The sequence below is a fragment of the Plecotus auritus genome (genome assembly GCF_963455305.1).
Source record: "Plecotus auritus genome assembly, chromosome: 12".
NCBI lineage: Eukaryota > Metazoa > Chordata > Mammalia > Chiroptera > Vespertilionidae > Plecotus > Plecotus auritus.
Genome location: NC_137778.1, coordinates 31,482,662 through 31,510,642, shown reverse-complemented (window position 1 = coordinate 31,510,642; position 27,981 = coordinate 31,482,662). Strand labels below are relative to the sequence as shown.

General features: G+C 45.5%; 2 protein-coding genes across 6 annotated transcripts; both read right to left on the bottom strand.

Annotated features, from left to right (window-relative positions):
- Positions 1-117: 117 nt before the first annotated feature.
- BNIPL (BCL2 interacting protein like) lies at positions 118-8,667 on the bottom strand (the record flags this gene model as incomplete). 3 transcript variants are annotated; one of them, XM_080648129.1, is made up of 10 exons in its annotated part: positions 118-793; positions 1,887-1,985; positions 2,256-2,342; positions 3,285-3,416; positions 3,580-3,682; positions 3,823-4,005; positions 6,942-7,166; positions 7,378-7,442; positions 7,637-7,732; positions 8,624-8,667. In XM_080648129.1, 10 exons carry the CDS (start codon positions 8,665-8,667, stop codon positions 757-759), a joined length of 1,071 nt encoding a protein of 356 aa, XP_080504255.1. In that variant the 3' UTR covers positions 118-756. The 3 variants fall into 3 exon arrangements, with proteins under 3 accessions (XP_080504255.1, XP_080504256.1, XP_080504257.1); XM_080648130.1 differs by having other exon boundaries at positions 7,637-7,726; XM_080648131.1 differs by lacking the exon at positions 7,637-7,732.
- An 826-nt stretch (positions 8,668-9,493) lies between these two features.
- PRUNE1 (prune exopolyphosphatase 1) lies at positions 9,494-27,645 on the bottom strand. 3 transcript variants are annotated; one of them, XM_080647532.1, is made up of 8 exons: positions 27,415-27,645; positions 20,292-20,469; positions 19,314-19,516; positions 17,485-17,669; positions 16,340-16,498; positions 15,236-15,330; positions 13,370-13,528; positions 9,494-11,321 (listed from the first exon to the last, which is right to left on the bottom strand). In XM_080647532.1, the coding sequence occupies exons 5-8, from the start codon at positions 16,470-16,472 to the stop codon at positions 10,902-10,904; spliced, it is 807 nt and encodes a 268-aa protein (XP_080503658.1). In that variant the 5' UTR covers positions 16,473-16,498; positions 17,485-17,669; positions 19,314-19,516; positions 20,292-20,469; positions 27,415-27,645; the 3' UTR covers positions 9,494-10,901. The 3 variants fall into 3 exon arrangements, with proteins under 3 accessions (XP_080503658.1, XP_080503657.1, XP_080503659.1); XM_080647531.1 differs by having other exon boundaries at positions 20,377-20,469; positions 27,415-27,597; XM_080647533.1 differs by lacking the exon at positions 27,415-27,645 and adding an exon at positions 23,395-23,635.
- Between the last annotated feature and the right edge of the window lie 336 nt (positions 27,646-27,981).

The following is a 27,981-nucleotide window of genomic DNA, read 5'->3' as shown; positions in this document are numbered from 1 at the left end:
CCCCGGGGCCCTCCTCCCAAAGCCCCAGGGGCTGAGCTGGAAATCCTTGGGAACCCCTGCAGCAAGAACTCTGCGGACAGCTGGATTGTGATGTAAGGAGCTGGGGAAAGAGCAGGTCACTTCGTTGGCGCACAGCTTCAATCTCTCGCAATTTATTAACCACTACACATCTGAATTGACTAAAGAAAGGTTTTGAAAGGACTCCTTCCCAGGCTCACAGACAGCAGACATGACTAAGAAGGAATGAGGGGCAGACAGCGGTTCTCCAAGCTTTTGGGGGCGGGGCGGGGGGCGGATAGAGGGGGGGGACTCCTTCCTGGCTTCCACAGGCAGGCAGGCTGTGCTCAGTGAAGCCCTGCTCTTCCCATGGCCCCTCATCCGCGCGGACTGCGGGAATACCCCAGGTGGAGAGATCTCAGCCCCTTCCTTTAAGAGGATGCAAATGACTCATGGAGATGAAGTGACTGCCCCAGGTTCTACAGCTAAAGCAGGACAAGGACCCACAGCTTTGCACTTGCCCATACAAAATACCACTACTGGCTGAAATGAAAGTCACCAGCAGATCAGGTTCCAGACCTCAAAGCTCTGCTTCGAAGGCAAGGTCTGGGAAGGAATGACACACTGAGATGTCAAAATCCAGTGGTACTGGGGTTGTCGATGAGATGATTTACAAAACAGCTTAGATGTTTCGGGGTTAAAGGTGTAGGCAGACGGATATCTTTGCTTGGTTCTAAGGCCCTTTATTCCAGTCCTATGCTAGGTCCTTCCTGAGTCATGGAGATCCTGGTCCAGCCTAGGAGAGAGAAGAAGAAGTAGTACAGGAACAGGACCTGGGTTTTCTTGTTTCCTGTATATACTAGAGGCCCGATGCACAAAATTCGTGCAAGGGGCTTGACCCTCACGGCGCCGGCTGCCTCAGCGGCCTCGCGCCCCCCTCCCCCGCACTGGTCCTTTGGGAAGGTCATTCCACCATCTGGCCTAATTACCATATTAGCTCTTTATTATATAGGATAATTGATTTTTTAGAGAGAGAGGAAGGGGGGAAGAGAATGAGAGAGAAACATCAATCAACTGCCTACCGCACACACCCTGGCCGGGGATCAAACCTGCAACCCAGGTATGTGCCTTGACCAGGAATGAATCCACAACCTTTTGGTGTACAGGATGATGCTCCAAACAACTAAGCCACCAGGCCAGGGCAGGACCTGGGTTTTACTCACTAGTTTGGGGAGAAAAGTCAGGTGAATTGGAAGATTGGTGATGCTTGAGTTGGTCATTATTTAGGATTCCTTTGCTCCCCAGCACCCCTTCCCAACTGGATAGTCTCTCCAATTTACTGCCAACAAACATCCCTTTCTAATTTCTGAATCTCCTCTAAATTCTGTGCTGTAATTATTCCTTATTCCTTGTTGCCTCGGCACTTAAATGTACAGTTTTTATTTGTTTTTGTTGGATACAGCAGTGTCCTTAATTTTTTCTCTGCGTATGTGCATATTTCCCCAGATACTTCGGAAGATCTGAAAACAGAGCCTCAGGTTTTTAGTTCCTTTGTGTCTCCCCCAAGGCATTAAGAAAATGGATACTGGCCCTAGCTAGTTTGGCTCAGTGGATAGAACGTCAGACTGCGGATTGAAGGGTCCCAGGTTCCATTCCGGTCAAGGGAACATGCCTGGGTTGCGAGCTTGATCCTCAGTTGGGGGCGTGCAGGAGGCAGCCGATCAATGATTCTCTCTCATCATTGATGTTTCTATCTCTCTCTCCCTCTCCCTTCCTCTCTGAAATCAATAAAAATATATTTTTTAAAAAAGAAGAAAAAAAGAAAAAGAAAATGAATACTGGCTTTACACATCTCACCCCAAACCACTATCCTTAAGCTCAGTACTCACCGTCTGACAGCTTCCGGGATGTGGACCTGATCCAAGGAGATGAGTTGGCCCAGTTCTCCCAGGCTGTTCAGAAAACGAATTTTTCGTGTGAACTTGGAACTGAAAAGAGGGGATAAACCGTATGTGTTGTATACTGGGAAGAGGGCTCCTGGAGACCTTACAAAGGGAAATGGAACAGGCAGAGAGTGGCTAAAAGACTAGAAAGAGTCAGGATGGGGCAAGTTCTTGATTTTGAAAATGGGAAGAAGTGGGGAGCATCTATCTGAGATCTTGATCTAGGGCTTATGTTATCAATTTGACTCAAATAAACTCATTTAAAATAATAGGAAGAAGGGGAAGGTAGGGGGTCCTTGTCTCCGGAGCTCATACCTAATGAAGGGCCGAAGCAGTGCCAGGAATGCCTTCATATACCACGTAGCATGGACAACCACCAGGGCACGCAGGTTTTTCCTTAGCCTGAAGAAGAATAGGAGATCATCCTAATTCTTCCTCCATCTTTATACCTGAAGATCAGGTGGAGCTATATTCTTTAACTTCCTTCCCTTCTCTAATTTCTAGATTTTTCTGGCAACTGGGTCTAACCCCCATTCTTTTAATTACAATCTCAGCTCCATCCATCTTATTCAACCCTCCATGCTCCTCATTCTTAGGAAATTCTCCTCTCAGAATCCCTTAGCTTGATCTTTGATACCCCATTTCCTTCCCGTGTCCTACCCTCATGTAAGTTCCTTTGGTACACTTCCCCATCCCTCCATGACCAGGCCTATTTATAAAACTCCAGGTGGAAGAAGGCCAGTGAGGAGAAAATAAAGAAGAGGGAAGAAGTAAGAGACAAATGAGCAAATGGAAGATGTGGGAAAGAAAGGAACAAAGGAGGGAAAAAGATCTGTGGGTCAGGGAGGATGGCAGAAGAAGACAATGGATTGGAAAGTGAAATAAATGGCAAGACCACGGGGAAAAGGAAGGGTGCCTTCTAAATGCCAGGCAATATGCCACTCTGATTTACTTGATTTTCACAAATACCCAGCAGCAAAGGTATTTTGCCATGTTGCAAATAAGGAAACTGAGTCCCAGAAAGGTTAAGTGACTTGTTCAAAGCCACAGAGCTGATAAAAACAAGCAAACAACCAATCCCCCTGCCCCACCCCCCCAGCACACACACAAATCCCAAGTCACATAGCTGGTTGGCAAAGGCAAGATTTGAAAGTTGATTTCTTTGATCCCAAGAGAGAACAGAAGACAGGACAGGCTTGGAAAGGGGTGTAGAGGGACAAAAAAAGAGGGAGAACTAAATGGAAGTAGAAAGAACGGAAAGACGGGAAAGGGTGAGGATTAACAAAACAAAAATAAAACAAAAGAAGGTAAAATAGGCTCATAGCCCCTTGTTCTGAGGCTCACCTCCGATCCAGAGTCCGGTAACACTGGCGTATCCAGCTCAGAGGTGGAACTTGAGCCCTGCTTGTGCCTCCATTCAAATGAACAAGCAGATAATTTTCAGCTACCAGCAGCTCCAGAGTTCCCACCATATACCTGGAGGGACAAAATTGTCAGGAAAGGTATATGTTTTGGGTTGTGGGAAATGAGAGGGACATTACTGTAGCCTCTACAATCAGCTACTGATCAAGAAGGAGTTTCTTTCTTACTTTTCCCTCCCTAACCTCCACCCTGGAGCCCTTCAGGCCTTCCATCTCACCTAAATAAGTGTTCCATGACATAGGTATAGTTGGGAATGCTGCTTCTGGGTAGATAACAGGAAGCAAAGAGGATGACAGCATTGAGGCCCTCACCATGGTAACCTGGGAAGGATAAGGGAAAATTGGCAGACATGGTTAGGCTGAGGGACTCTGAGGATTGTGAACCCAATAACAAGGTTCCAATTTAGGCATTTTATTCCAGAAGTCACCGTTCTCACCCCTCCACTTATGCTACCCATTACCTCCATGAGATAGGACTTTCTTATAGGGCTCAATAACAGTCATGTCCACTCGCTGCTCCCTCTGCCCTGTTCGGAAAACCCTCCAGCGATGGCCGTCTTCTCCAGCCACATCCCACATACAACCCTGGCCCAGCCTTTCAGCTGCCTCACTGGCCCCCAGACCCTCTGCCTGGGGTAGCTCATCTAAAAGAGAGGGATGGGGAAGGATCAACAGGGCAGAATACACACCTTCAGTATCTTGTACCTTCCTCAGATTCCTAGAGTTTATTACTCCAACTTCTCATTCCTCAATTTTTCCCCATGACTCTAGCCCTCGTTTGTTCAATACACCCAGACCCTTGCTGGTTTCAATTTCCTGCGACTCATTTTCCTCACAGTGGTCTTGAGGTAACCTTGCACTCTGGTAGGTCAATGGCCCTTGACAGTATCGGTTTTTTTCTGGATTTTTTATTTCTTTCTTTCCACACTTCTCCTTGAGTGAGCTCACCTATTCCCATGTCTTCAGTTACCACCAATAAGGTGATGACTTCCAAATTTGCCTCTTTAACCCAGGCTTCTCTCTTCACTCCAGACCCATGTCCCTACGTGCCTAGACTGGACTTCTCCCCTTTGTCTGTCTCTGTCATCTCCTAGTCACCAGACACAAAGTGCAACTCAACGACATGCTCTTCCTCCTCGCTCCCATATTTCCTTTCTTGGTGAATGACCCCATCTCTCTAGCTTCCTGAGAGAGGAAATTGTACATCATCCAAGACTTTTTCTTCTCTATCAGCCCTCAAGCCAACTGGACTCCAGATCCTCTTTCCTCTACCCCCATTACATTCTTTCCACTATTGCTGTTCTGGTTCAGGTTCTTAACATTTCTTACCTGGCCTTAGTACAAGCCTCCTAACTGGCCTCCCTGCCTTTAGTCTGTTTCCCTCCATTCCACCCTCTACACCACCACTAAAGCAAGCTTTCTGTTCTCCCCTACCTTCTTTACTGAAATGACAATATACTATACCCACTAATTCTGCAAAGTCTTTCCAGGACAATAGAAAGAGCTGCCTCATCTTAAAAAATAATTGCCTATGCTGAAACTGGTTTGACTCAGTGGATAGAGCGTCGGCCTGCGAACTGAAGGGTCCCGGGTTCGATTCCAGTCAAGGCATGTACACTGGTTGCGGGCACATCCCCAGTGGGAGGTGTGCAGGAGGCAGCTGATCGATGTTTCTCTCCCATCGATGTTTCTAGCTCTCTATCCCTCTCCCTTCCTCTCTGTAAAATATCAATAAAATATATTTAAAAAAAAAATAATTGCCTAGTACTTAGTATTCCATTGTATGGATGCACCATAATAGCATTAATATCCTACTGGGGCAGCCCTTAGGTTATTTCCAATGTTTTCAGAGCAATTAAATCTGATCATGTCATTCCCCTGATTAAAAGCATTCAATGGCCCTGGCCGGTTTGGCTCAGTGGATAGAGCGTCAGCCTGCTGACTGAAGGGTCCCAGGTTCAATTCCGGCCAAGGGCACATGCCCAACTTGCGGACTAGATATCCCCCAGTAGGGCCCATGCAGGAGGCAGCCAATCAATGATTCTCTCTCATCTTTGATGTTTCTATCTCTCTCCCTTCCTCTCTGAAATCAATAAAAATATTTTTTAAAAAAGCATTCAGTGACCCCCCCCCCCATTGCCTATCAGATAAAATCTAAATTCCTTAGCATGGTAGCAAGGATCTCCATGAGTTGACCTTGCTTATTTAATATAGCACTATCTTTTGTTATTCTCTCTTCACCTCTCAGCCCTTCATATCTGAGTGATATTATATTTTGTTGTTGTTATTTTGTTCCTGGCTCTGGGGACAGCTCCTGATGAAAAAAGTGAAAAGCCGTTTTGTTATTCATAACAAGCCCCTTTCAAAAACATGTGTTTGTATTAATGAGGTGACTTTGGAAAGCCCCTAAGGATCAGTAGCTGGTTGCCAGGGGAACCATCCATGTGATTAGAGGGTTGGAACTCTGCAGAGGGGAGAGAGGAGAGAGAGGTTGTGTTAATCACTAATGGTCAGTGAATTAATCAATCATGTCCACATAATGAAGCCTCCATAGAAAGCCTATCAGAAGGGGTATGAAGAGCTTCTGGGTTAGTTAACGCATGGAGGTGTGAGGAGGGTGGTGTGCCTGGAGAGGGCACGGAAGCTCCACACCCCCACCCACACACCTCGTCCTATGCATCTCTTCCTTCTGGCTGTTCCTCTTATAACAAATCTGTAATCTAGTAAGTAAATTGTTTTCCTGAGTTCTAGTGAGCCATTCTAGCAAATTATCGAACCTGAGAAGGGGGCACTGTGTGGCCAGTTGGTCTGAAGCACAGGTGACAACCTGGGCATGATGCCACTTGTGCCTGAAGTGGGGGGTGGGGGGGCAACAGTCTTGTGGGACTGAGCCCTTAACCTCTGGGGTCTGTGCTAACTCCAGGAAGTTAGTGTCATAACTGAATCTTAGATACCTGTTAGTGTCTGGAGAGTTGGGGAATTGGTTGATGTGGGGAAAGCTCACACGTCTGGTGTCAGAAGTGTTATGAGTAGAGAAGAAACAGTTTTCCTTAATATCTCAACAGTCATGCTTAATCCTTTGAGTTCCCAACATGTCATCCTATAGTCCTAGTTGCTTCTCCAACTACCCGATAAACAACTGCTCAGAATCACCTCCTCTGTGAGGTCTTAGGCAGAACTGACCTTTTCTTTCTCCCTGCGTACATTGTACCCTGTACACATGCAGATCATAACCTTTAACTGCACTTATTTGTATATGCAGTATGTTTATTTCTTACCAAACAGATAATCCTCTGAGGGTAGGGATCTTATTCATCTTGATAACTCCAATTTTAGCTCAGTGATGGCATGCAACAGTCACTCAATAGTTTTTCTTGATAAACAAAGGACCCCACCCCTCCTCTATTGGACTACTCTCCCATTGGATTTCTAGGTTCTACCTTTCCATCCTCAAGAACTAATTTTGCTGACCTTACCTCTCAGTCCCCACCTTATTAGTTCTAACTTCAGTCCCATTAAATCCATCCTGAGCTTTAACAAGGGCCTCTACTTCTGCTAGTTCCTCAGGTTTCTTTCCCACCTTCCCATTCAAATTCATGTCCACTGTCCAGCTTCTCAGAGTCTGAAGGTGTCTCCAATTCATCTATTTCCAGGTCAGAACTGTCATCAGGAGAGGAAGGTACAGAGTGGATGGGAGAAGCACCATTGTCTCCAGGCCCCTTCGTCAAATTCAGTCGTAACTCTGGGGCAGAAAGACGTTTACGCATGGGGCGCTGGCCACACAGGGCTAAAGTGCTCGGGGTACCTGGGTAAGGGGAGGGGGACAAAAATAGAAAGATGCATGTGTGTTGGTTAGGATTCCTTGTATGTGGAAGTGATAATATGGGGTGAATTCTAAAGGACTAATACAGGGGACATTTGGGAAAAGGGAAGTAGAACTGAAAAGGGATGAGGGCGGCATAACCCTCCACTGGATTAGAATCAAGAACTTGAGGCCTAGGTTCTAATTTACCTACCTGCCTGTGAGTCTCTTTTAGGATCGTCGGGATCTTCAGAAGAGTCAGACTCTTCAGGAAGCAATCTGGAGGGGGAAAAAGATTAAAAGGGGGAAGAAACATAGGCTAAAGGCACCAAGCCAGGTATCAATTTTCTCTTCCTGCCATGATTTTACACCTCTGCTGTCCTTATCCCCCCTCTTCAAGATCTAATTTACCATCCTTGCCCTCCATTTGTGACCATCACTTCCGTCTCCCAACCTCCCTCTCACCTCCTCACCTAGGGAATTCTTCATCCTGCCATTCCTCCTTCAGCTCCAATTCTCCAAGTCTCACGGATGCTCCTAGTCCTGCTGCTTCTGCATTCTCCCTGACCCTAAGATAGTCCCCCATCCCCCGGAAGAAAAGATTATCATGAGACAAACTAGGTAATGTCTTGAGGGAAGTGGATTATAGGTAGGAGACACTGGAATGAAGCATAGTAATTAAGGTGCAGAGAACAGGCCCTGAAAAGAACTTGTCTCATAGATGTTTTTACTATCTTTACCACTTGCTGGAAACAGATCACCCCTACTGTTGGGGTTAGGAGCAGAGGAAGGGTAGATGTCAAGCTAATCGTATTTACCTCTGTGGCAGTTGCTCCACCTACACAGTAGGGGTGAGAGGTATTCCACATGACAATTGGCTGGAAGCCGACAGACCTGCCCAGCTGTCAATTGGCAAAGTCCAGGAAGATGACACCTAGGCAGGCCTGCCTTTCCTCCACCATTCTGGGGAGTGGACAGGGGAAACCACGGTCTAGGTGGAGGGGTGGGGGAAGAAGGTAAGGAGGAAGAGATCTGCTGGGGAGAACCTGGACCCAAACTTAGTTCTGGGTCAGCTTTCCTGATAGCCATTCTGGAGTATGGGGGTTAGAAAACAGAGAATAGGGGCATATTTATCAGACACAAACTATAGACACTTCCTTTACAAAAGCACACAATAGGGAATTACCCTGGACTCCTAGTCACCAGTTCCCGTACCATACCAACATTTCCTACCCAAAGCCACTTCTCTGTAAATTAATTCCTACAGCTTTATCACCTCTAGGAACCCAAGATTAGACTTGGTAAGAGCTGGATGGTGGTCCACTTCTCTGTAAATTAATTCCTACAGTGTTATCGCCTATAGGAACCCAAGATTAGACTTGGTAAGAGCTGGATGGTGGGGAAAGTCCCAAGAGTATTCACTTTTTGTTTCCAACCAAGTGAGCTAAGGTGTTACTTACCCAGGAGCCAATGTCTTTTCTCCTGCCTCATGTATAGTTCCCATCTTCACAAATCTGTCCCCTTCTTTAAACACCTGGATCTTCAGGGAATTGGTTGCCCCAGCTCTCCAATTCTCTACCCTTTCTCTGCCTCAGCTGTTGTTGTCTTGCCTCTAAGGAGGAAGGTGTGGAAGGGAGGCAACCTCACTCTCAAACAGGTTTTGCCACCTCCCTTCTCAATGAGCAGGTTTGCCCAAAAGAAAAACCATGCCTATGTGGGGGCGGGCTTTGGGGAGGAGAATACATTTTCTTTTCTTTTTTTAATTGATGTTTTTAGAGAGAGGAAGGGGGAGAGAGAGAAATATCGATTGGTTGCCTCCAACTGTAGATTGAACCTGCAACCTAGGTATGTGCCTTGACTGGGAATCGAACCCACCACCTTTTGGTGTATCGAACGCTCCAACCAACTGAGCCACACCAGTCAGGGTGGAGAGTACATTTTTTAAAATGGCCAGTCGTGAAGGGCTCTAGGAAGGCAATTTGCTCTTCTTTCCAGACTCCTTATGATCTGGTAGCTGCTCTTTTTTTTTTTTAAAGGCAATGGTAAAAACCATTTTGGTTTTAGGACTATCTTGGTCCTATACCTTTTAGAGCATAAGCAAAATCAGTGACACAGAAGTATACTATAAGGATGGTTCTAGAAGAAGAAACAAGTGAAAGGCTGAGGATGAGGAAAGCTAAAAGACTGTTGCTCCTTATTCCCCACAAGAGTCAACTGAAGGAAGATATTAAGTACAACAAGAAGAAAGGAGACAATATTGAGGAGGCTAAAACAATTACCTGATGGAAAAGCCTGATTGTAGTTGTAAAAAGAGACACTAAGACCCCAACCAGGAAAGAAATTATTTAATACTTTAACAAAATGGAAAATAAAGTACCCAAGTTACAAAACATAAATTCCTTTGGTTCAGTAATCACACTATTTTTATCTTCCAATGGCTACACACATCATCCCCTCAAAGTGAAGTCACACTGTTGTCCCCTTCACACTGAAGACGTCATGCCAAAACCATCACATACCTCACTATTCAGTGAAACTGTTGGCAACTTACATGGAATAGAGCTTTGGGGTAGGAAAGGGGGGAACAGGTCGGTGTGAAGAAAAAAGGGGATTACACATGCAGAACGAGTCAGTGGGAGGGAGCTCTTTGTTGGATCACTATGGCATGAATCAGACCCCTGTACATGCTACATGAGGCTGAGTCCCTTGGTACAATCACATATAAATACAGACAACCCAGCGACCCTGAGCACTCCCAGGGAAAACAGAACTTCTAGTCTAGATCCTTAGTTTTATGGATGGGGAACATGAGACCTGGAGATGAAGTGTCTTGCCAAAAGACACACAGTTCGTGGCAGTCCATATTAGGACTCCATGTTTCCCTGTAATAAGAGCAAGAAGAGAATGACATGGACAAGAGATTGACAGACCCGCTAAGGCCGGGGACAGAGCTGAAGCTCTCATTGCCGTTCTGCCGTCTTTTGGGAAGAGTGCCCTTGAGGCCTTTCTGAGTGTCTCCTGAACGCTCAGGGGGTCTTTGGAGTGTCTTCAGGCTCCCTGTGGCTTTGGGACAAGGGATCCAAAGAAACTGAGAGCCAGGCCACATGATCAAGGCAGAAGAGAATGGCCTCTAACCTGCTCCCAAACAACCCTAAAAGAGTCACAGTAAGTTCAGGAAAAAAATTTAGCCATCTCGGAATCAGACACCATTACCTAACTGGGGGCAGAGAGAAGAGTCAGGAAGCTGGAAATCTAAAGGCTGGAAACTGGAGTAAGAGTTTCTGAAGCACTCTATTTTCTGCCTAGCGTAGAGTAGGTATTCATCAATACTTGAATCAATGAGAGAACAAATGAATACACGGAGACAATGACTGTTTGGTTCCATGAGAGACACAGTTCTGTTAAAGAGCCTTGCTGAGGGCACTGTTGGGGCGCACATTCTTTCTGTGCCACTCTGCTGGAACAGCATAGGAGTTACATTGTACCCCTGGGGAGTCAGTGCACATCTAAAGAATTAAATTAAACAACAGAATCTGATTAGGAAAGATTGGGGGGAAAGGTAGAAAGCCATTCCTGAAGCAGCTGCTTTCTTTTACTTCTTTCTCCTCCCAGATTTACGAGAACAGGACAAGTGCACCAGACCCTGGAGTAATGAAGACAGAATTGCTGAAGCCTCTCAAAACATGCATTCGAGGTGGTTCAAGCAACCCCTCCCCCAGCCCCCTCCCCTCCCAATAGTCACTTCTTGGACAGGAAGGCAGCGGTGGATTGTGACAGCGAGATCTGACTGCACTTCTCAAAGATGGCCTCGGCTGAGAGTTTAGGCAGCCCCTGATCCAGAGGGCACTCATCCACCAAGCTGTTCATGGGTGTGGGGGGCAATGGAGGCTCCTCCTCATCTTGACTCAGTCCAGGGATCAGGGAGGTACCTGCCCTGTCCGATTCCTTGTCCACCTGCTCCCTGGCAGTCTCAGGGTGCCCTGAAGGGATTGTCATGGAGTCAAAATATGCTGACAGGGCTTCCTGGAGCAGAGGCAGAAGTTTCTTTCGAGAGACCTGGGTGTTGCCTTGAAGATAGGCTTGGAGGTTAGGGTGAGTGCTTGGGGCTGGGGTCAGCTTCAGGGCCGGAGAGTGGGACCGTTCCAGGACTCCACAGATCTAAAGAGGCGACAAGATGGGGAAATGGTATTTCAGGTGGTGAAGCAAACTGTGGAAGCAAATTGCTGAGGCTTCTAAGTTGGGAGCTTCTCTCACAGAGGAGAAAATTTTTTTTTTAATCACTCAGAGTTAAGCTGTATTGCTTGCAACAAAAGGCATATCAGCTAATATACATAGTATTCTATTTATTTATTTATTTTTTATTTTTTTTAAAATATATTTTATTGATATTTCACAGAGAGGAAGGGAGAGGGATAGAGAGCTAGAAACATCGATGAGAGAGAAACATCGATCAGCTGCCTCCTGCACACCTCCCACTGGAGATGTGCCCGCAACCAAGGTACATGCCCCTGACCGGAATCGAACCCGGGACCCTTCAGTCTGCAGGCCGACGCTCTATCCACTGAGCCAAACCGGTTTCGGCTATTTATTTATTTTTTAGTTAATCCTCACCCAAGGATATTTTTCCCCCATTAATTTTTAGAGAGTGCAAGGGAGGGGGAGAGAGAAACATTGATGTGAGAGAGACACACTGATTGGCTGCCTCCTGCACATGCCCCGATGGTGTCGAGGATCGAGCCTGCATTGCAATTGAGGTACGGGACACGTATCTATACTGAGGTCAAGGGAAGGACAGAGGCAGAAAAAATGAATAGATCAAAGTGAGGGTGGGAGGTATGCCAGGCATGGTGCCAAATCTGGCCATTTATCAATACTGTACTACCTCATGTAATCCTCACAATTGCTTTATAAGATTGTTATTACTGTTACCCTCATTCACAGGTAGGGAAACTGAGGCTTAGACAGATTAGGTGACTTCCTAACATCATAGTTTGAATGAAGCAAAGCTGACACTAAAACCTAGGTCTGTCACCAAAACTGATGTTCGGAATCACCGTGCTCCTAAAACAGGAGGAAGAGAGGAAATGGTAGGGCTGACGGTGAGAAGAGGGCCCCATTCCCCAGCACCAGGCAGCCTGGGCCATGGTAGTGCCATTACAGCTCCAGGGAGCAGCACCAAGGGGCTGTGGTTGGGAGAAGGGGGAGAGATACAGGAAGTGGGGAGAGGCACTTCTACTGGCCAAAGTACCTTTTCCTTTATGACATGATTAGTAGGAGCCACCTTTTACCAAGTGTTTACTTTGTGCCCAGCAATGTACTATTCATATATTATGTTTAATGATCACATCAGACTAGTTAGGAGATAATATTATGCTGTTTACAGGCTCAGAAGTCAACTGACTTGCTTTAGCTCAAAGAGAAAGTAAGTGGCAAATCTGGGGCAGAAAAGCATGTCTATCTGCCTTTAAACACTGCAGTCTTCCCACAGTGCCAAACTTCCTCCACTGAATGAAGTTACACTTGCTTCCTGGAGAAGACAAAGGCAAAGGAGGTGTGGGAAAGGGCGGACGTACCTTTTACAGGCTCAAAGGATTATCTGGCTGAATTCAGACCAGTCTTCGGCAGTCATCACACAGCCCAAGCAACCCAAAGAGGCCCTGGACTGCCTTAGGTCCACTTTCAAATTCTTCCCTGGGCTAATGAGTAACCAAAAGAGGAAGAGAAAGGGGAGGAGCTGGGAAAGGGGGCCAAATGGAAGACCAGGCAAGAAAACAAACCTGCTCCGGGTCACTCCTCCACAGTCAGCGCTATACAGTGATTACTCCCCGCAGGGTAAGTGGTAGAAAAGTTCCTCTTGTGTTTCCCCCTTTCAGGGCAATCGGGTCAAGAGAAAGGAATTGATTTTCAGGGGTGAGGAGTTCATGATTAAACAAAGAATCGAGTTTAACTCCAGGTTCATTACATTTACTTTTAACCCAATTTTCAGATCTCTTCTAAGTAGGAACTCCATCTCTAATTGTTTTTGGAATCTCTCTTTCTCAACAACAATAGGATGAGGGTATTCACACAGACATAGAATGGAAAAAGTGGGAGGGGAGATTCTGGAAACAGGTCAAGGGATCTGTGTGAAAAGTAAGAATCAAGGAGCGGTCTTCACAGTGCAGAGCTCCGCAGAGCCCGCAGTTTGGAGAAGAGGGGAGACTCACTGTCATTCGGAGTGCTGCATGGGGACAGAAAATAGCCAGCTGCCGCACGGGCTCATTGCGTGTGTTGAAGAAGATAGCCATGGCGACCAGGGCGTCATAGCTGTGAGCCTGGCAGAAAGCATGGAGGTCTGCAGCGAGGCCAGACCTCTGCAGGAAGGCCTGAAAGAGAAGAGATGGGCAGGGATGAGGGCTACAGCTGGAACCCCCTTGTCACCACGAACAAAAATGCTTATGAAGAGTTTCTTCGCATGTTAACCTGGGATTTGTACTCCATAAGAAAAGGTACCTAGCATTTACTCTGTGTTATCTATGTGCTGGGAGTCAGTGTGTAGAATGGGGAGAATACAGGTTTTGGGCTCAGACAGAACTGATTTGAAAATCAGCTCTATTACTTATTAGCTATATGATCAAGGAATTATATTAACCTCCCTAGACTTAAGTTTCCTCATCTATAAAATGAGGATAAAATATCTACCAAGTCTGACTGTTTTATGAATTGAAAAATGATAATGTTTCCGATCCTTGGCATTTCTAATGTGTCTATTGTACTGTGATTATGGTACTTGGGAAGCCTTTTACATTCTTTTGTTTGTTTCCCAAGCTAGATTATGAGTCATAAGGGAAGAGGTTATGCTATTTTGTTTTATTTAATTATTTAGTATTTTTATATAGCACTTAGTAGAAAGCTGTGCAGACTATGCGAGTATGTGTTCAGATCAGGCTGTCGAATGATTTAAACCAATATAATATGGAAGCAGGAATTAAAATACCATTATCATAAAAAACCAGTTATATTCATTTACCCATTCAACAAAATTTACTGAGCATCCACTTTGTGCCAGGTCCTGTCAAAAGTGCTGCAGGATAGCAGAAACAAAAGAAATAGGGCCCTTGCTCTGGCAGGGCTGATAAACGAACAGAGGAATATAGACGATAAAACAAGGAAACCATGAACTATGATTATTTCAGTGTGTTGAGTGCTAGGAAGAAAACAGAAGATACCGGTTAGAGATTTTTGAACAGGAAGGATATTATTTCAGTTAGGATGGTCAGGAAAACACTCTTTTTAAAAAAAAAAAAAAAAATATATATATATATATATATATATTGATTTGAGAAAGGCAGGAAGAGGGGGAGAGAGATAGAAACATCAATGAGAGAGAATCATTGATTAGTTGCCTCCTGCATGCCCCCTACTGGGGATCTAGCCCGCAATCTGGGCATGTGCCCTGATATGGAATCAAACCGTGATCTCCTGGTTCAGAGGTTGATGCTCAACCACTGAGCCATGCCGGCCAGGCTGGAAAAACCTCTTAAAAGAGGAGACTCCTGAGCTAAGACCTGAATGACATGAAGGAGCCAGCAATGCAAAGGGAAAAGCAAGTACAAAGGCCCTGAGTTGGGAATGAACTTAATGATTCCAAGGAATGGAAAGAAAATCAGTATGGCTGCTGTACTGTGTGAGTGGTGGTGGTGGTGGTCGGTGGAGCAGGGCTGGAGTAAGATCAGAGAGAAAGACAGGGGCCAAACCAAGGTGGGCCCTATAAACCATAGTAAGGCCTTTACATTTTATTAGAAGTGCAATGAAAAGCCAGTACAGGAAGGAGGTGATAGGATCTAAGTTACGTATTAGGGTCATCACTCTGGCTGCTGTGGAGAGAATGGTTTGTAGGGGTACATAAGTGGAGGCTGGTAAACTGTGGGGGCTAGTACAGTAGTACAATGAGAGACAATGAACTGTGGGAGTTACCAGAGCTGGAGAAACATAGGTACAAGGTATGTGGAGAAGAGTCAGAAGTGAGAGGCAAGGTTATCTACATAACTGAAGGTTTTCTTTTCCCAACTACACCTACATCTTGCTCTTACCTCCAAATCCATATATATTGCACTAATGGCCACCTTGATGCCTTGTCTGAAAATGGTCTTCTGGTCCTTTCTCAGCATCTGCTCAGTGGTCAGGCCTAGAAAGTAGATGTGAGACTAGGAGTCAAAAAAGAGAGCCCAGGGTCCCAAGACTAGGAAGAGGAAGACACCAAGGTGGGTCATGGAAGAGGAAAAACATAGCCTTTCTTTTGGGCAATTAAAAGGGCTAACTGAAAATGTAATTATATGATAAAAATTACCTTCAATTACTGGGTCACAACAGTTACCTTTAGAGCAAGGGACTTGGAGAGAAGGGTACATGTAGTACTTTATTTTCAACTAGAGGCCTAGTGCACGAAATCTGTGAACCGGTAGGGTCCTTGGGCCTGGCCGGCGATCAGGGCCCATCTGTGGGGTGACCAGCAGGGCAATCGGGGGCCCCCACTGGCACCTGCCTTTGGGGCCTGCGGGCAGCTCCTGCATTGAGCATCTGCCCCCTGGTGGTCAGTGCGCATCATAGCAACTGTTTGTTCTGCTGATTTGCATATTAGGCTTTTATTATATAGGATGATGAGAGAGAATCATTGATTGGCTGCCTCCTGCATGCCCCCTACTGGGGACCGAGCCCACAACCTGGGCATGTGCCCTTGACCGGAATTGAACCTGGGACCCTTCCACAGGCTGACGCGCTGTCCACTGAGCCAAACTGGCCAGGGCTATTTATTTACTTTTTTATCGGGAGGTAGCTGGGTGGAAAATTATGTAAGTTTTTTGTTCTCTAACTTTGTCCTTGTTTCACCCTGTTTCTTCTGCTTCCCTAACCAATTATCTAGATCTCACACTGATAACTTAGTATTCCCTCAGCATATTTTATTTATAAGTCTATATTCTCTGATTAGAGTGAAAACCTCTGAGACTTTAGTATATTCTTCCTATCTTCCCCAATAGCCCAGACAGAATAATCCAGTAAATGACTAATTAGTTCCCGATCAGACTCACACACTACCTCATTTATCTCTAAAGCTTAAACCATTACCCGTGCTCTGAAATTGTTTTGATGGTGTTTTCTCACATAGGAGGGAGAGAAGTCAGTTTAACACTTCATACCTGACACATCAAACTTTGCCTTTTGCAGAGAATCAAAGATGTCATTTCTCTTGGGCAGATCTGTGAAGAGGGCCTCCAGCTTCTCCACATATATGTTGTCCTTTGGGGTTGCTTTTCCAATTTTAAGGTCCATGTTGACACAGTCCAGGATGATTGTTGCTGTGGAAAAGGAAGATGACAGAACTCAAATCTTATGACCCTCCATTTATGACCATGGAAACACACCTAACCCTCCAACCAAATGGTCACAATACAGAGGAGATTGTATGCAAACTCACTGAAAATAAACCAAGAAACTGGGGTTATGTCCTGAGTAAGACCTCACAAATCCAAACTAAAATGCAGGCAGGGAAATGGGGAAACAGCAGAAAGAAAGCCCGAGCATCTTAATCCTTGGAGACTGTGAGACCTAGTAAGAGAAAGATGACCTCTCTTCTGTAGGCCAATTCCAGTAAAGAATCTTTTTGTTGTTGTTAATTCTCACCTGAGAATATTTTCTCCATTGATTTTCAGAGAGAGTGAAAGGGATGGAGGCAGAAGAGAGAGCGAGAGCAAAATATTGACATGAGAGAGACACATTGATTGGTTGCCTCCAGCACATGCCCTAAAAAGGCCAGGGAATGAACCTGCAATCCAGGTACATGCCCTTGACTGGGACTCAAACCCGAGACTCTTTGGTCCATGGGCCAACGCTCTACCACTGAGTCACACCAGCCAGGGACCAGTAAAGACAGTCTAATCCAATTCTCTCTCTCTCTTTTTTTTCTCTTTCTCTTTTTTACAAATAGAGAAAAAGAGAACAAGAAAGGTTAAGAGATTTGCTCAAGGTCACATAACTACTTCCTGGGCAGAAACGGTACTGGAATCATTTCCTGCTTCTTTGGCCACCTCTTTTCATTATCTGATGCTGCTGAGGCAGCTTCTAGATCTGTTGTCCCCTGCTTCCCTTCTGCATTCCCCAACAAAGTATCCCACAGCCTTTTAATACCTAATTTCCCCCCTGAAAGAATCCCAGCCTTCAGTATGGGCTGAATGGCTCTGAGAGGGTATGGTCAACCTGGAAGAATCTAGACTTTTCAACTGTCCCTTCTCTGGGATAAGAATGGAGGAACTACGGAGTCAGGCCCCAACCAAGCCACCCTCACCATGCAGAAGGGCTGCAGTTTGCCTGTCCAAGATCTCTGGTGCCCCCTGCAGGATTCTCTCAGTCACCAGGGTAGCGCAGGACCCCACCAGCTCAACTGAAACATGGCAGGGAGGGCAGTGCTTCTGCTCGATGGGCCGATGGTCTAGCACCTCTGCCACTGCCTCCTCTAGGGCTGCGTCACTTCTGTGTGGGGAAAGGCGGTGTGGGAAAAAGAGAAACAAAGGTAGGTAGGAGTACTCTAACCAATCTCCACCTCACTCATGAAGGAAAATGCAGATGCCTTAGGTAAACACTTAGACCTCTGGTCACTTCTACCTCTGCCTCACTCCTTTCAATTCTTTTCTGTAATGTTATAACTGAAGTCATCTTTAAATAGTGTATATGTGATTTTGGCAGTGTCTGCTACGAATACCTTATCCACATATTTGATGTCCTTTAAGGTTGCCTTTCCAAATGACACCCTTGATATCCAACATCTAAATCGCTCCTGTCCCCTCAATTCACTTAATACCCAAATTCCATGCACGTCACCAGGTCCTGTGGCTTCTATCTCAATTTCTATTTATTCCCTCCTTTTCACCCCTCTGCTACTGCCTTATTCTAGACCCTCAATATCTCTCATCTGGATTATTCCAATAGTTTCCTAACCAAACACCTGCTTCCAATCTTAGGCCTTCCTAAGCTGTTTTCCACAATGCTGCCTGAATGATCATTTGAAAAATGCAAATTTGATTCTGTTAGGACCTGGAATAAATATAATTAACAACAGTTCCCCACTGCCCTAAAATAAAGTCTAATCTCTTTCGCAGGGTCTCCATGATCTGGCCTGTCTACCTCTCTAGTCTTATCTTTTTCCATGTCTTATTACTCACTCATATTTTATGCTCTGGCCATGCAAAACAAATTACAGTTCCCCCAACTCACCATGCTATTTCATGCCTACCTGCCTTTGCTTATATTAATCACTCTCTCTGCCTGGATGCTTTTCCTCACTACCTTACTGCCTCGTTCCCCAAGTAAAGAGCTAGACCTCTTTCAAGACTGAGATCAAGGGTTACCTCTGTTAGGAAACCTTTCCTGACACCCTCTACTCCCCTCTAGTACATTTAACCACTCCATCCTTCCTGCACCTACTGTCTCCTAGAGTGATGGTTATCCCCTACCCTTAAGCCCATTACAACTACCTGTTTGCCTAGTTCCCTCTTCCTGACTGAAAGCTTCTTGAAACAGGGACTCTGTCTCACCTGCATCCTCTAAACAGAAGTTTATTAATGAGTGAATGGACAGCTGGATCGATGCCCTTAGGCTGCCCTCTGTCAGTGTCCTGCTATAACCAGTGTGCTCAAGGAAATAACATACATTTTAATACTAGCAGGAGCCAGACACACTTACTTATGTGGCTTTGTTGGCAGTTTTTTCCAGTCTTAAATTAGGGATGGAATTATTACAGGTGTGTACTTTTATTAAAGACGCTAAGAAGATACTGTCTTATGTAGGAAGTAATTTTGCTAACTTTTTAAAAATTAAAAAGAGTTGGAACCATTATTCAAAAGTTTCTATTATAATAAATCTGCCACGAAATCTTAAAATATAATAATACCAAAGGCAGATTTAAATGATTTCTGAGTTATCTTTTAGTTTGAACTCTCCAAGTTTCTACTTGCAAAACTGGAGAAGCGATAATATTTTCTATATCGAATATGACCCATCAATTACCATTAGCATGTGAGATTCCCAAGAGCAAAAATTCTTCCTCTCTTTATATCTTACTCATCAGAGCCCAACATGGCACATGATCAAATATCAGCTTAATGTCCTTCCACATACCTGGGTAAGACATGGTGGTCAACAAGGATTAGGGTGAGTTGGCCAGCCTGGTGCAACGTGTGGAGGTCAATCTCATCCCGGAAAATTAAGAGGGACTCTGGAATGTGAATCTCCTGAAGGAGGAAGACGTTGTCACCTCGTAGAGGTAGCTCAGAACGTTTTATATTTAAAACTGGAACAAAGACATCCTCAGTCTCAGTCGTCTGGAGAGAAGAGGAGAAAGAAGGTATGGCAATGTTTTGAAACAGACAGGAAAAATAACAAGACAACTGGGACCAAGGAAGACATGATTTTGGGTGAGTTACTGCCCTTCTCAAAGCCACAATTACCAAGTCAATAAAAATAAAAAGACAACCCTTGCCCTTTCTCATTCTTAGCAATAACATGAAGGTCAACAAGAAAACTCATGCCCTAGCCGGTTTGGCTCAGTGGATAGAGCATCGGCCTGCAAACTAGGGGGTCCAAGGTTCTATTCCGGTCAAGGGCACATGCCTGGGTTGTGGGCTCGATCCCTAGTGGGGGGCTTGTGGGAGGCAGCCGATTCTCTCTCATCATGGATGTTTCTCTCTCTCGCTCCTTCTTCCTGCCCCTCTGAAATCAATAAAAATATATTTTAAAAACACACACAAGAAAACTCATGAAAAAGAGCTAGTTCTAGATGCTGCAGAGAAGGGATTATCAGTCTTCAAGAGCTGATGTGGACATGAGGCATACACATTAGGTCATGGATACCCACAAGTTACTCAATAATAAACTCTTTGAATATTTTATGGTTTACACATTCTTATTTTTGAAATTTTATGAGTTTATTTGAGCCAAACTGATGACAGCTGCCAGGAAGCAAGATCTCAAATGCTCCCTGTTTACACATTCTTCAAAATACATTTACTCATTTGATCCTCACAGCAACACTGTAAATTATTTCAGGCTTTACAGATGGCGACATGAGACTCGGAAAAGTTAAGGGATGTAACTTACCCAAGACTAGATGGTGTTAAGCAGCAGAGCTGAATCTTGATTCCAAATCTTTTCATTCTAAGAGATTCTGTTCCTAAGTACTCACCTTTGCCAGGTAAAAAGCCAAGGCGAGAGCGGACACCATGGAGTCCAAGTCACAGGCTTCATTTCCCAGCACGACATGCAGTGGCTGGGACTCCTGGAAGGAGAATGGGAAACTAGCAGAAGCATCTACGTGTTTCCATTTGCCTTACACACATGCAGGGCTTCACACGCATCCTCTCACTGATTCCCACCGAGGAGGTGAGCAGGTTGATCTTACGGGTCCTCATTTCATGGATGAGGACATTGGCTGAGAGGTTATCTGTGTGTGTGTTTTTTTAAATATATTTTTATTGATTTTTTACAGAGAGGAAGGGAGAGGGAGAGAGAGAAACATTGATGAGAGAGAAACATCAATCAGCTGCCTCCTGCACACCCCCTACTGGGGATGGGCCAACAACCAAGGTACATGCCCTTGACCGGAATCGAACCTGGGACCCTTGAGTCTGCAGGCCGATGCTCTATCCACTGAGCCAAACCAGTTAGGGCGGGCATCTGTGTTTTGGCAAAGTTTTGAGCATTCCACACAGATACAGTTAGTGGGAAAATGCTCTTTTCTCTCTGCTACACTGTCTCCCTGACTGTTAATTTACAAAAAGCCAGCAGTAAATAATTCTGACTTCTGGTGTTGCTTTGGGCACTTTAGAAGTCAAAGGTAAGCTGATATATGAGTATTCAAGCCATGGTTTATTTCCCTCCCCCCCCATTTTCAAAAGAGGGGAAAGAATCCTTAATACTTCAAAAAATAAGATCTAGTCCATTATCTAGTTGTCCATAAAAACTTCCCCAAGGAACCTCCATGATAACCAACACTTCATCCAGAGAAACAGGCCACTTTCCCAGTAGGTTTAGCTTAAAGCAAGCACAGTTATTGCTGCTGGAACTTTTACTTTACACTTTGAAAAGTCCAGCTGCTGGTAAGAACTGGGTAGGGAGGGTTATTATTAACCTTGTTTCCTTGTATCTCCCTAGCTATCAGAGTTTTAAAGGAAATACATTAAGCCCTAGCTGGTTTGGCTCAGTGGATAGAGTGTTGGCCTGTGGACTGAAGGGTCCCAGGTTCGATTCCGGCCAAGGGCACATGCCTGTGTTGCGGGCTCCATCCCCAGTAGGGGACATGCTGGAGGCAGCCGATCCATGATTCTCATCATTGATATTTCTCTCTCTCTCCCTCTCCCTTTCTCTCTGAAATCAATAAAGAAATATATTAAAAGAAAATACATTAAAATCTACAGTGCCCACAACAGCAGAGACTAGGGTTTGGTTTAGTTCTGAGACATTTAGAGTGTGCCATGCACTGTTATATAGCTTATGTGCACAAACTAATCATTTAATCCTCAAAACAACCTGAAGAGGTAGGTATTTTAAGAGTAATGATTTCATTATAGGTGTGAGCATTCAGCCAGATGGAATGAGATCATAAAGTCTATGGTTCAGCTTAGGGCACAAGAATTCTGTCTTATTAATTTGCTTTTGAACTTCTCTCTCAACCTGCTTCTGAGGGACGAAGGGATAAGAGAACAAATGAGAAGCACTAGTTATAGCAGAGTTTCTTAATTTCAGCACTACTGGCATTTTACACTGGTAATTCTTTGTTGTGGGGGCTATCCTGTGCCTTGTAGGATGTCTGGCAGCATCTCTGGATTCTACCCACTAGATGCCTATAGCACCCCCAGTCATGACAATCAAAAATGTCTCCAGACTTGCCAAATATTCCCTGGGAACAAAAATCACTCCTGGGCACCCGGCTGGCATGGCTCAGTGGCTTAGCATCAACCTATGAACCAGGAGGTCATGGTTCAATTCCTGGTCGGGGCCCATGCCCGGGTTGCAGGCTCGATCCCCAGTGTGGGGTGTGCAGGAGGCAGCCAATCAATGATTCTCTCTCATCATTGATGTTTCTGTCTCTCTGTCCCTCTCTCTTCCTCTGTGAAATCAATAAAAAAATATATATTTTAAAAATTACCCCCCATATAAGAACTACTGGGTTATAGAAAGGTAAAAATCCACACATTCTGGCTTCTATCAGGGAAGATTTGCTAGATGGGAGAGTTTAGAAAAGTGGGACAGGAATCAGAGGAGCAAAACATAATGAGGAGCAGTTATCAAGTAGTTAATTTTAGGGGGAAAAAAAGAATCTAGAATCATCTTCCCTGTACTACTATTACCACCCCCCACAACACACACACACACACACCCCTCCACACCATTCTCCCAGAAAGAGACAATTTTAGAAGACTTTTGGTGGTATAAATTGCTTGATCTCATAACTAAGTTCCTGTTTTTAAACTACCCTCTTTCCCACCTCCTATTCCCACCCCCAGTGAGAAGTACAAAAGGCAGAGATCATCTGTCAAGATTTTGGGCAAAGGGTGTCTGGGGAAAGTTTGCCCTGAGAGTCTCCCCTGCGCCCATTTATTTAAGCCTAATTCAACAGGATGGCAGCCAAGACCCATTCATACTAAACAGCATGGCAGAGCCTTTTCGATATTAAACTCTTTCCCAACACAATATGAGAATTCTGTACCCAAGGCCCCAGTGCTAGAGGAACTTTTCTGACCTGTGATTCCTCCTCCTGATACCAGAGAAGGCCCCTCTGTTCCCTGGACACCAAGAACTGCCCAGATGGCGGTGGACCAAAGTGACAACAAAGCACTTGAGATAAGTGGCTGCCCAGATAACTTGCTCACTGAACCAGTAAGGGGGGCACAGTGTTCTCTAGAGGGAACTGTATAAACACAAGCGGCCATATGGTCCTGACTCTGGAGCAAAAAGTAAGAGGAACGGAGAAAAAGGCAGAGCAAGGGGCCCTGGCCAGGTGGCTCAGTTGGTAGGAGTGTCATCTCGAAAACCCAAAGACTGTGGTGCGAGCCCCAGTTCAGGGCACGGATGGGAGGCAACCGATGGATGTTTCTCTCTCACATCAACGTCTCTCTCTCTCTCTCTAAAAAAAAAAAAAAAAAGGCAGAGCAAAGGGAAGAGACCTATTGCTGGGCACAAAGAGGCCCTTTCTAAAACTCACATTCGTGCTGCTTCATTTCAATGGCAGAGGAATCAGGGTCAGTCAGATCTTCAGCATCAAGGGAAGGCTACGCAGCAAAGCAGAAAGCAGGGACTAAATACAACTTCATGGCTGAGGTGAGGAAAAATGATTTCCAGAGGAAGACGAATAACCGACCCCTTGCACGCAGCCAAGTTCAGACAGCAACCCAAAGGAACTGATACAAAAGGAATACTCTGGAACTTGTAGCTAATCTGGGAACAGGAGTGGCCAAGGGAGGTGGTGGCGTTCCTTTCCCGTCAGCACCCACCATCAGCACCCACCATCCCCCGGCCTGACTGGTCTATTCGCCTCCGAAAACCACACTGTGCACATTCCCAGCTCTGCCCTTCGCACTACTTGCTCTGCTCTGTCTGGAAGAGCAAGCTGCCGTTTGAAAAGACCACAGATGGGTTGAATCTCAGCTCTGCTTCTTACTTGCTGTGGGCCCTGGCCTCCCCAAGCCTCGCTGTTTTCATTTTAAAAATTAAGACAATAGCCCTGACCGGTTTGGCTCAGTGGATAGAGCGTCGGCCTGTGGACTGAAGGGTCCTGGGTTTGATTCCGGTCAGGGGCATGGACCTTGGTTGCGGGCAAATCCCCAGTGGGGGGTGTGCAGGAGGCAGCTGATGGATGTTTCTCTCTCATCGATGTTTCTAACTATCCCTCTCCCTTCCTCTCTGTAAAAAAAAAATCAATAAAATATATTTTTAAAAAATAAAATAAAAATTAAGATAATCCTGTGATCAATTCTATGAAGTGGTAATGAGCATTAAATGAGACAACACATTGTAGTAGTACAGATGAGCTCTCTTCCATCTCCTTCTCTGCCCCTCCCTGTCCAGTCAGGCCGTCTTCAAAGCCCCCTCTCTCTATGAAGCCTTTCCCGATACCCAGGCCACAGCAATCCTCTTCCTCTAAACCTCCCCCCGCCAACATGAGGCTCTCATATGGAACTTGACTTCTACTTTTAGGAGCTCACCACCTTTTCATGGATACATCCCAAATCCTTGGCATAGCTTACAAGCTAAGTGACCATATACTTTGTTGTTCAAACCAGGACACTTTTTGAGAAGGAAAGGGGGTTGCAATGAATGATTATGTCAGAATAAACTAAGACTGTCCTGGGCAGAGCAGGTGTATGGCAGCCCAACTTATAAAGCAACATTCTCCTCCTCATTTAGAAAAAAAACATGTGCAACTCTTTATCCTCACCCCATCCCCCAACAGCTGTCAGCACAAGTCAGACAGCCTCAGTTTTCTGACCATGGGGGGAAGAGTTCAGAGCAAACATAGCTATACTTAGAGCATGAGGAAACCTAAGCTGCCAATGGAAGAAATACAATCTGAGAGCCACAAGTAAATATAAACTTTTTTTTCTTAAAACACACACACACACACACACACACACACACACACAAAAAAAAAAAAAACACCCACCCCACTACTGAAATATTATATCCTGACGTCCACTGTGGCCTCAGGGGGGGGGGAGAAGAGATGGGTTCCAGGGCTGGCAAAGCAACCACTCCCCTTCTGAAGCTGAATATGGTCTGATGCCTACTCTACAAAATAGTTAATGAGGGATGGGGGGGAAAAAAAGAGGAGACAAAGAGCCAGAGATAGCGAAGCCCTCCCAGCAGAGAAAATGGGACCAGTCCTGGTGCCAGGACTATGAATTCCTAAGGATGGCCAGCCACTCCCGGTTCCTGCCTCATGCCTGAGAAGTACAGACAACATAGATTACCCGCAGGCTGCTGGCTGAACACCTAACCTCGAATGCAGCCCCACCCTGAAGCAAAAATTTTTCCCCACTTGGCAGGAGTGGGGATTTCTTTTAAATGGAACACACTACTGTCATTGTGGCAGAGGCTGTAGAAAATCCCTCTGCTATCAAATGCTAAAAATATGGTATCAACAAGAGAGTTGTCTGGGTTATCAGCCATTTCTATATTACATAAAAGTAAGCATTCACAATTCCCTAGAAGTTAAACTATAGTTTAACTGAAACATTCAAACTTGTCTCTAAATCATACTTTCTTTTTATTTTTAAAGATTTTTATGGATTTTTGAAAGAGGGAGGGAGAGAGAAACATCGATGGGTTGCCTCCTGCATGCTCCCTGCCCTGGGATCGAACCCGCAACCTGGGTATGTGCCCTGACCAGGAATTGAACCTGCCACCTTTTGGTGTACGGGCGACCCTCTAACCAACTGAGCCACACCGGCCAGGGTTAACTCATACTTTCTTTACACAACAAGTGTGGCCTCTGGGGAATTAAATGGGGAGAAGAAAAAGGATCTTTTTCATTTCATATCCATATTGTATTTTAAATGTTCACAATGTACACTTACAAATTCTGTAATTAAAAGCAATCTAAGCTACTGGTGTCCACCTGTATGTCCGGCCCTAGTTCATCCACTAACTTTTCTTGAGTCTAATTTTCTCATTTCTCCTGGCCCAGGCAAGGCTGTGTGATGATGAGAGCTCTAAGATACAACCTCACCTTCCCAAGTTCAAGGAAAAATTAAGATCTAGGTCTTGCTCCTTGAGGGATGACTGCAGGCAGAGCAAGGTCAGGATACCAGTAATATTAGAAAAATTCAGTTATTTTCAGCTTCATACCACTGTAGAGGATATACTGTTAATCTGAAAAGGGAAGGGATGATCTGGAGAGTAGATGCTGTAGTAATAGATGCATACAATGAAACGCTACTTGGTGAGGTTTCAATTCCAAGGGCTCTTTATTTACCAAATGGTGGGAAAGAGACCAGTCATTTGGGTTATTGCAGGGGGAGCAGTGTAGGGAGGTGGGGATACAACTGCTTAGCACACAGAACGGTGCCACAAAGACTCTAGGTCAGTGGTGGAAATTGGAAGTAACCAAAATGAATTAATTCAAATTTGCATTAGAACAACTTTCCCAAAAATTGTATTTCACAAGTAATTGGTGTTAAAATTAAACATCACTCCTATTCTTCAGGTAAGGACGTTCATTTATACCAGGAGCAGAGTCTGCAGGCCGAATCAGGTGACTTTTAGGTTTTGTTAAAGACCAGAATCTATCACTCAGGGGTATTTTCAGATCTAAAGATACTTAAGAAAGGAAAGCACAGTCAACCATCTGTCTAGGTTTCTACAGGGGCAGTGTAGCTTAAAGTAGGGGGGCCAAGTGACCTCCTGGAGCCTCTCTCTGGCCAGATTTTGCTGCTAACTGGGGATAGCAGCCTAATGCTGCATGGCTGGGAGATTCCAACTGGTTCAGAGAGTACCCAAAATAAGCCACAAAGCATTCAAGTCATGCTTATAGTTTTGATTCCAAACACACTTTGTGCTTATCTTCCAGGCGGGTTTTTTTTTTTTTTTTTTTTTTTTTTACTGTAACCTGTGTGCCTTCAGGCCAAGGAAGAAAACTGGAGGCAAAGGGATGCAGGTTGCTGGTCAACAGAGATATATTGTGTATGTTTATCTTAAAAACAGAAAAACACCACGACCACCTCTCATCTAGGACGAGTCAGGAATGCCAGAAAGAACCCGCCATTCAAAGGCAATAGAGCAATGAGCACAGGTTTCCTCGGACCCCCGGGGTTCACCTGGAAGCCAGTGGGCCAAGGAGGCCTTGTTACCGTAGAACTGAAGGGTTCTACGGTGACAAGGAGCATCTCGCGGGGCACCCCTGGCGGCGGCACAGCCCTGGACCTTTTGACGTAACTGACCCAGGCGACAGCGTTCAGAAGCTCAGATACAGGACCAGACCCATGGTTCCTCCTTCCCGCTCTCGGGTAGACCCAAGCAGGGGGTCAAAAACCGGGAGCCTGAGCAGCATTTCCACTCTCAAGACTAGATTCTCATTGACCACTGCTCAGGCCCCAAGCCTGATCAGATCCCAAGCCCCCACCCCACAATTCCCCGTTCCTTCCACACAGACCCTCCTCAGATCCCACATCTTCGTCCTGCCTACACCCCATGTTCCATTCCCTACGATCACAGACGGGTCCGTTACCTGCAGAGCAGCTCGACAACCCTGCAGGTAGTCCTCCATGGTGAAGCCCAACGTGTGCCACCGCCCCTTGCAGTGGAGAGGTTACTCGGCGAATGCGCCCCGCCCCGGACTCAGGGACTAGTGGTGAGAGTCAGGAGGCGGGACTCGAACTCGCCACACGGCGATTCGGCCCCGACGCCGGGAGGAAGTGCGTAATCGGACGCTTCGGGAGTCCGACGTCGCCCCGCCCCCAGCGGCGGAGGCGGAGTTCTACGCTCAGAGTCTCACAGGACACCTTTCCGGAGGCGCCGAGTGGGACCTGGCGCACGGCGTCTTGGGAAATGTAGTCTAGAAGCTCCGAAATGGCCCCAAGAATTGAGGGAAGGAAAATTTTCTGAGATCACTCATTTGACACACAACGTATATGTGTCACGGTAACCTATCTTTGTGACAACTGAACTTTCCCTTTCGAGTCAAACTAAGAATAGTATATCTTTCCATCTATTACACCGAGCCTCTGGTTGACATCTTAAATTACATGTGGCAAAACAGCTCTTCTTCATCTTCCTTTCTCGAGTTCTCTCCCTT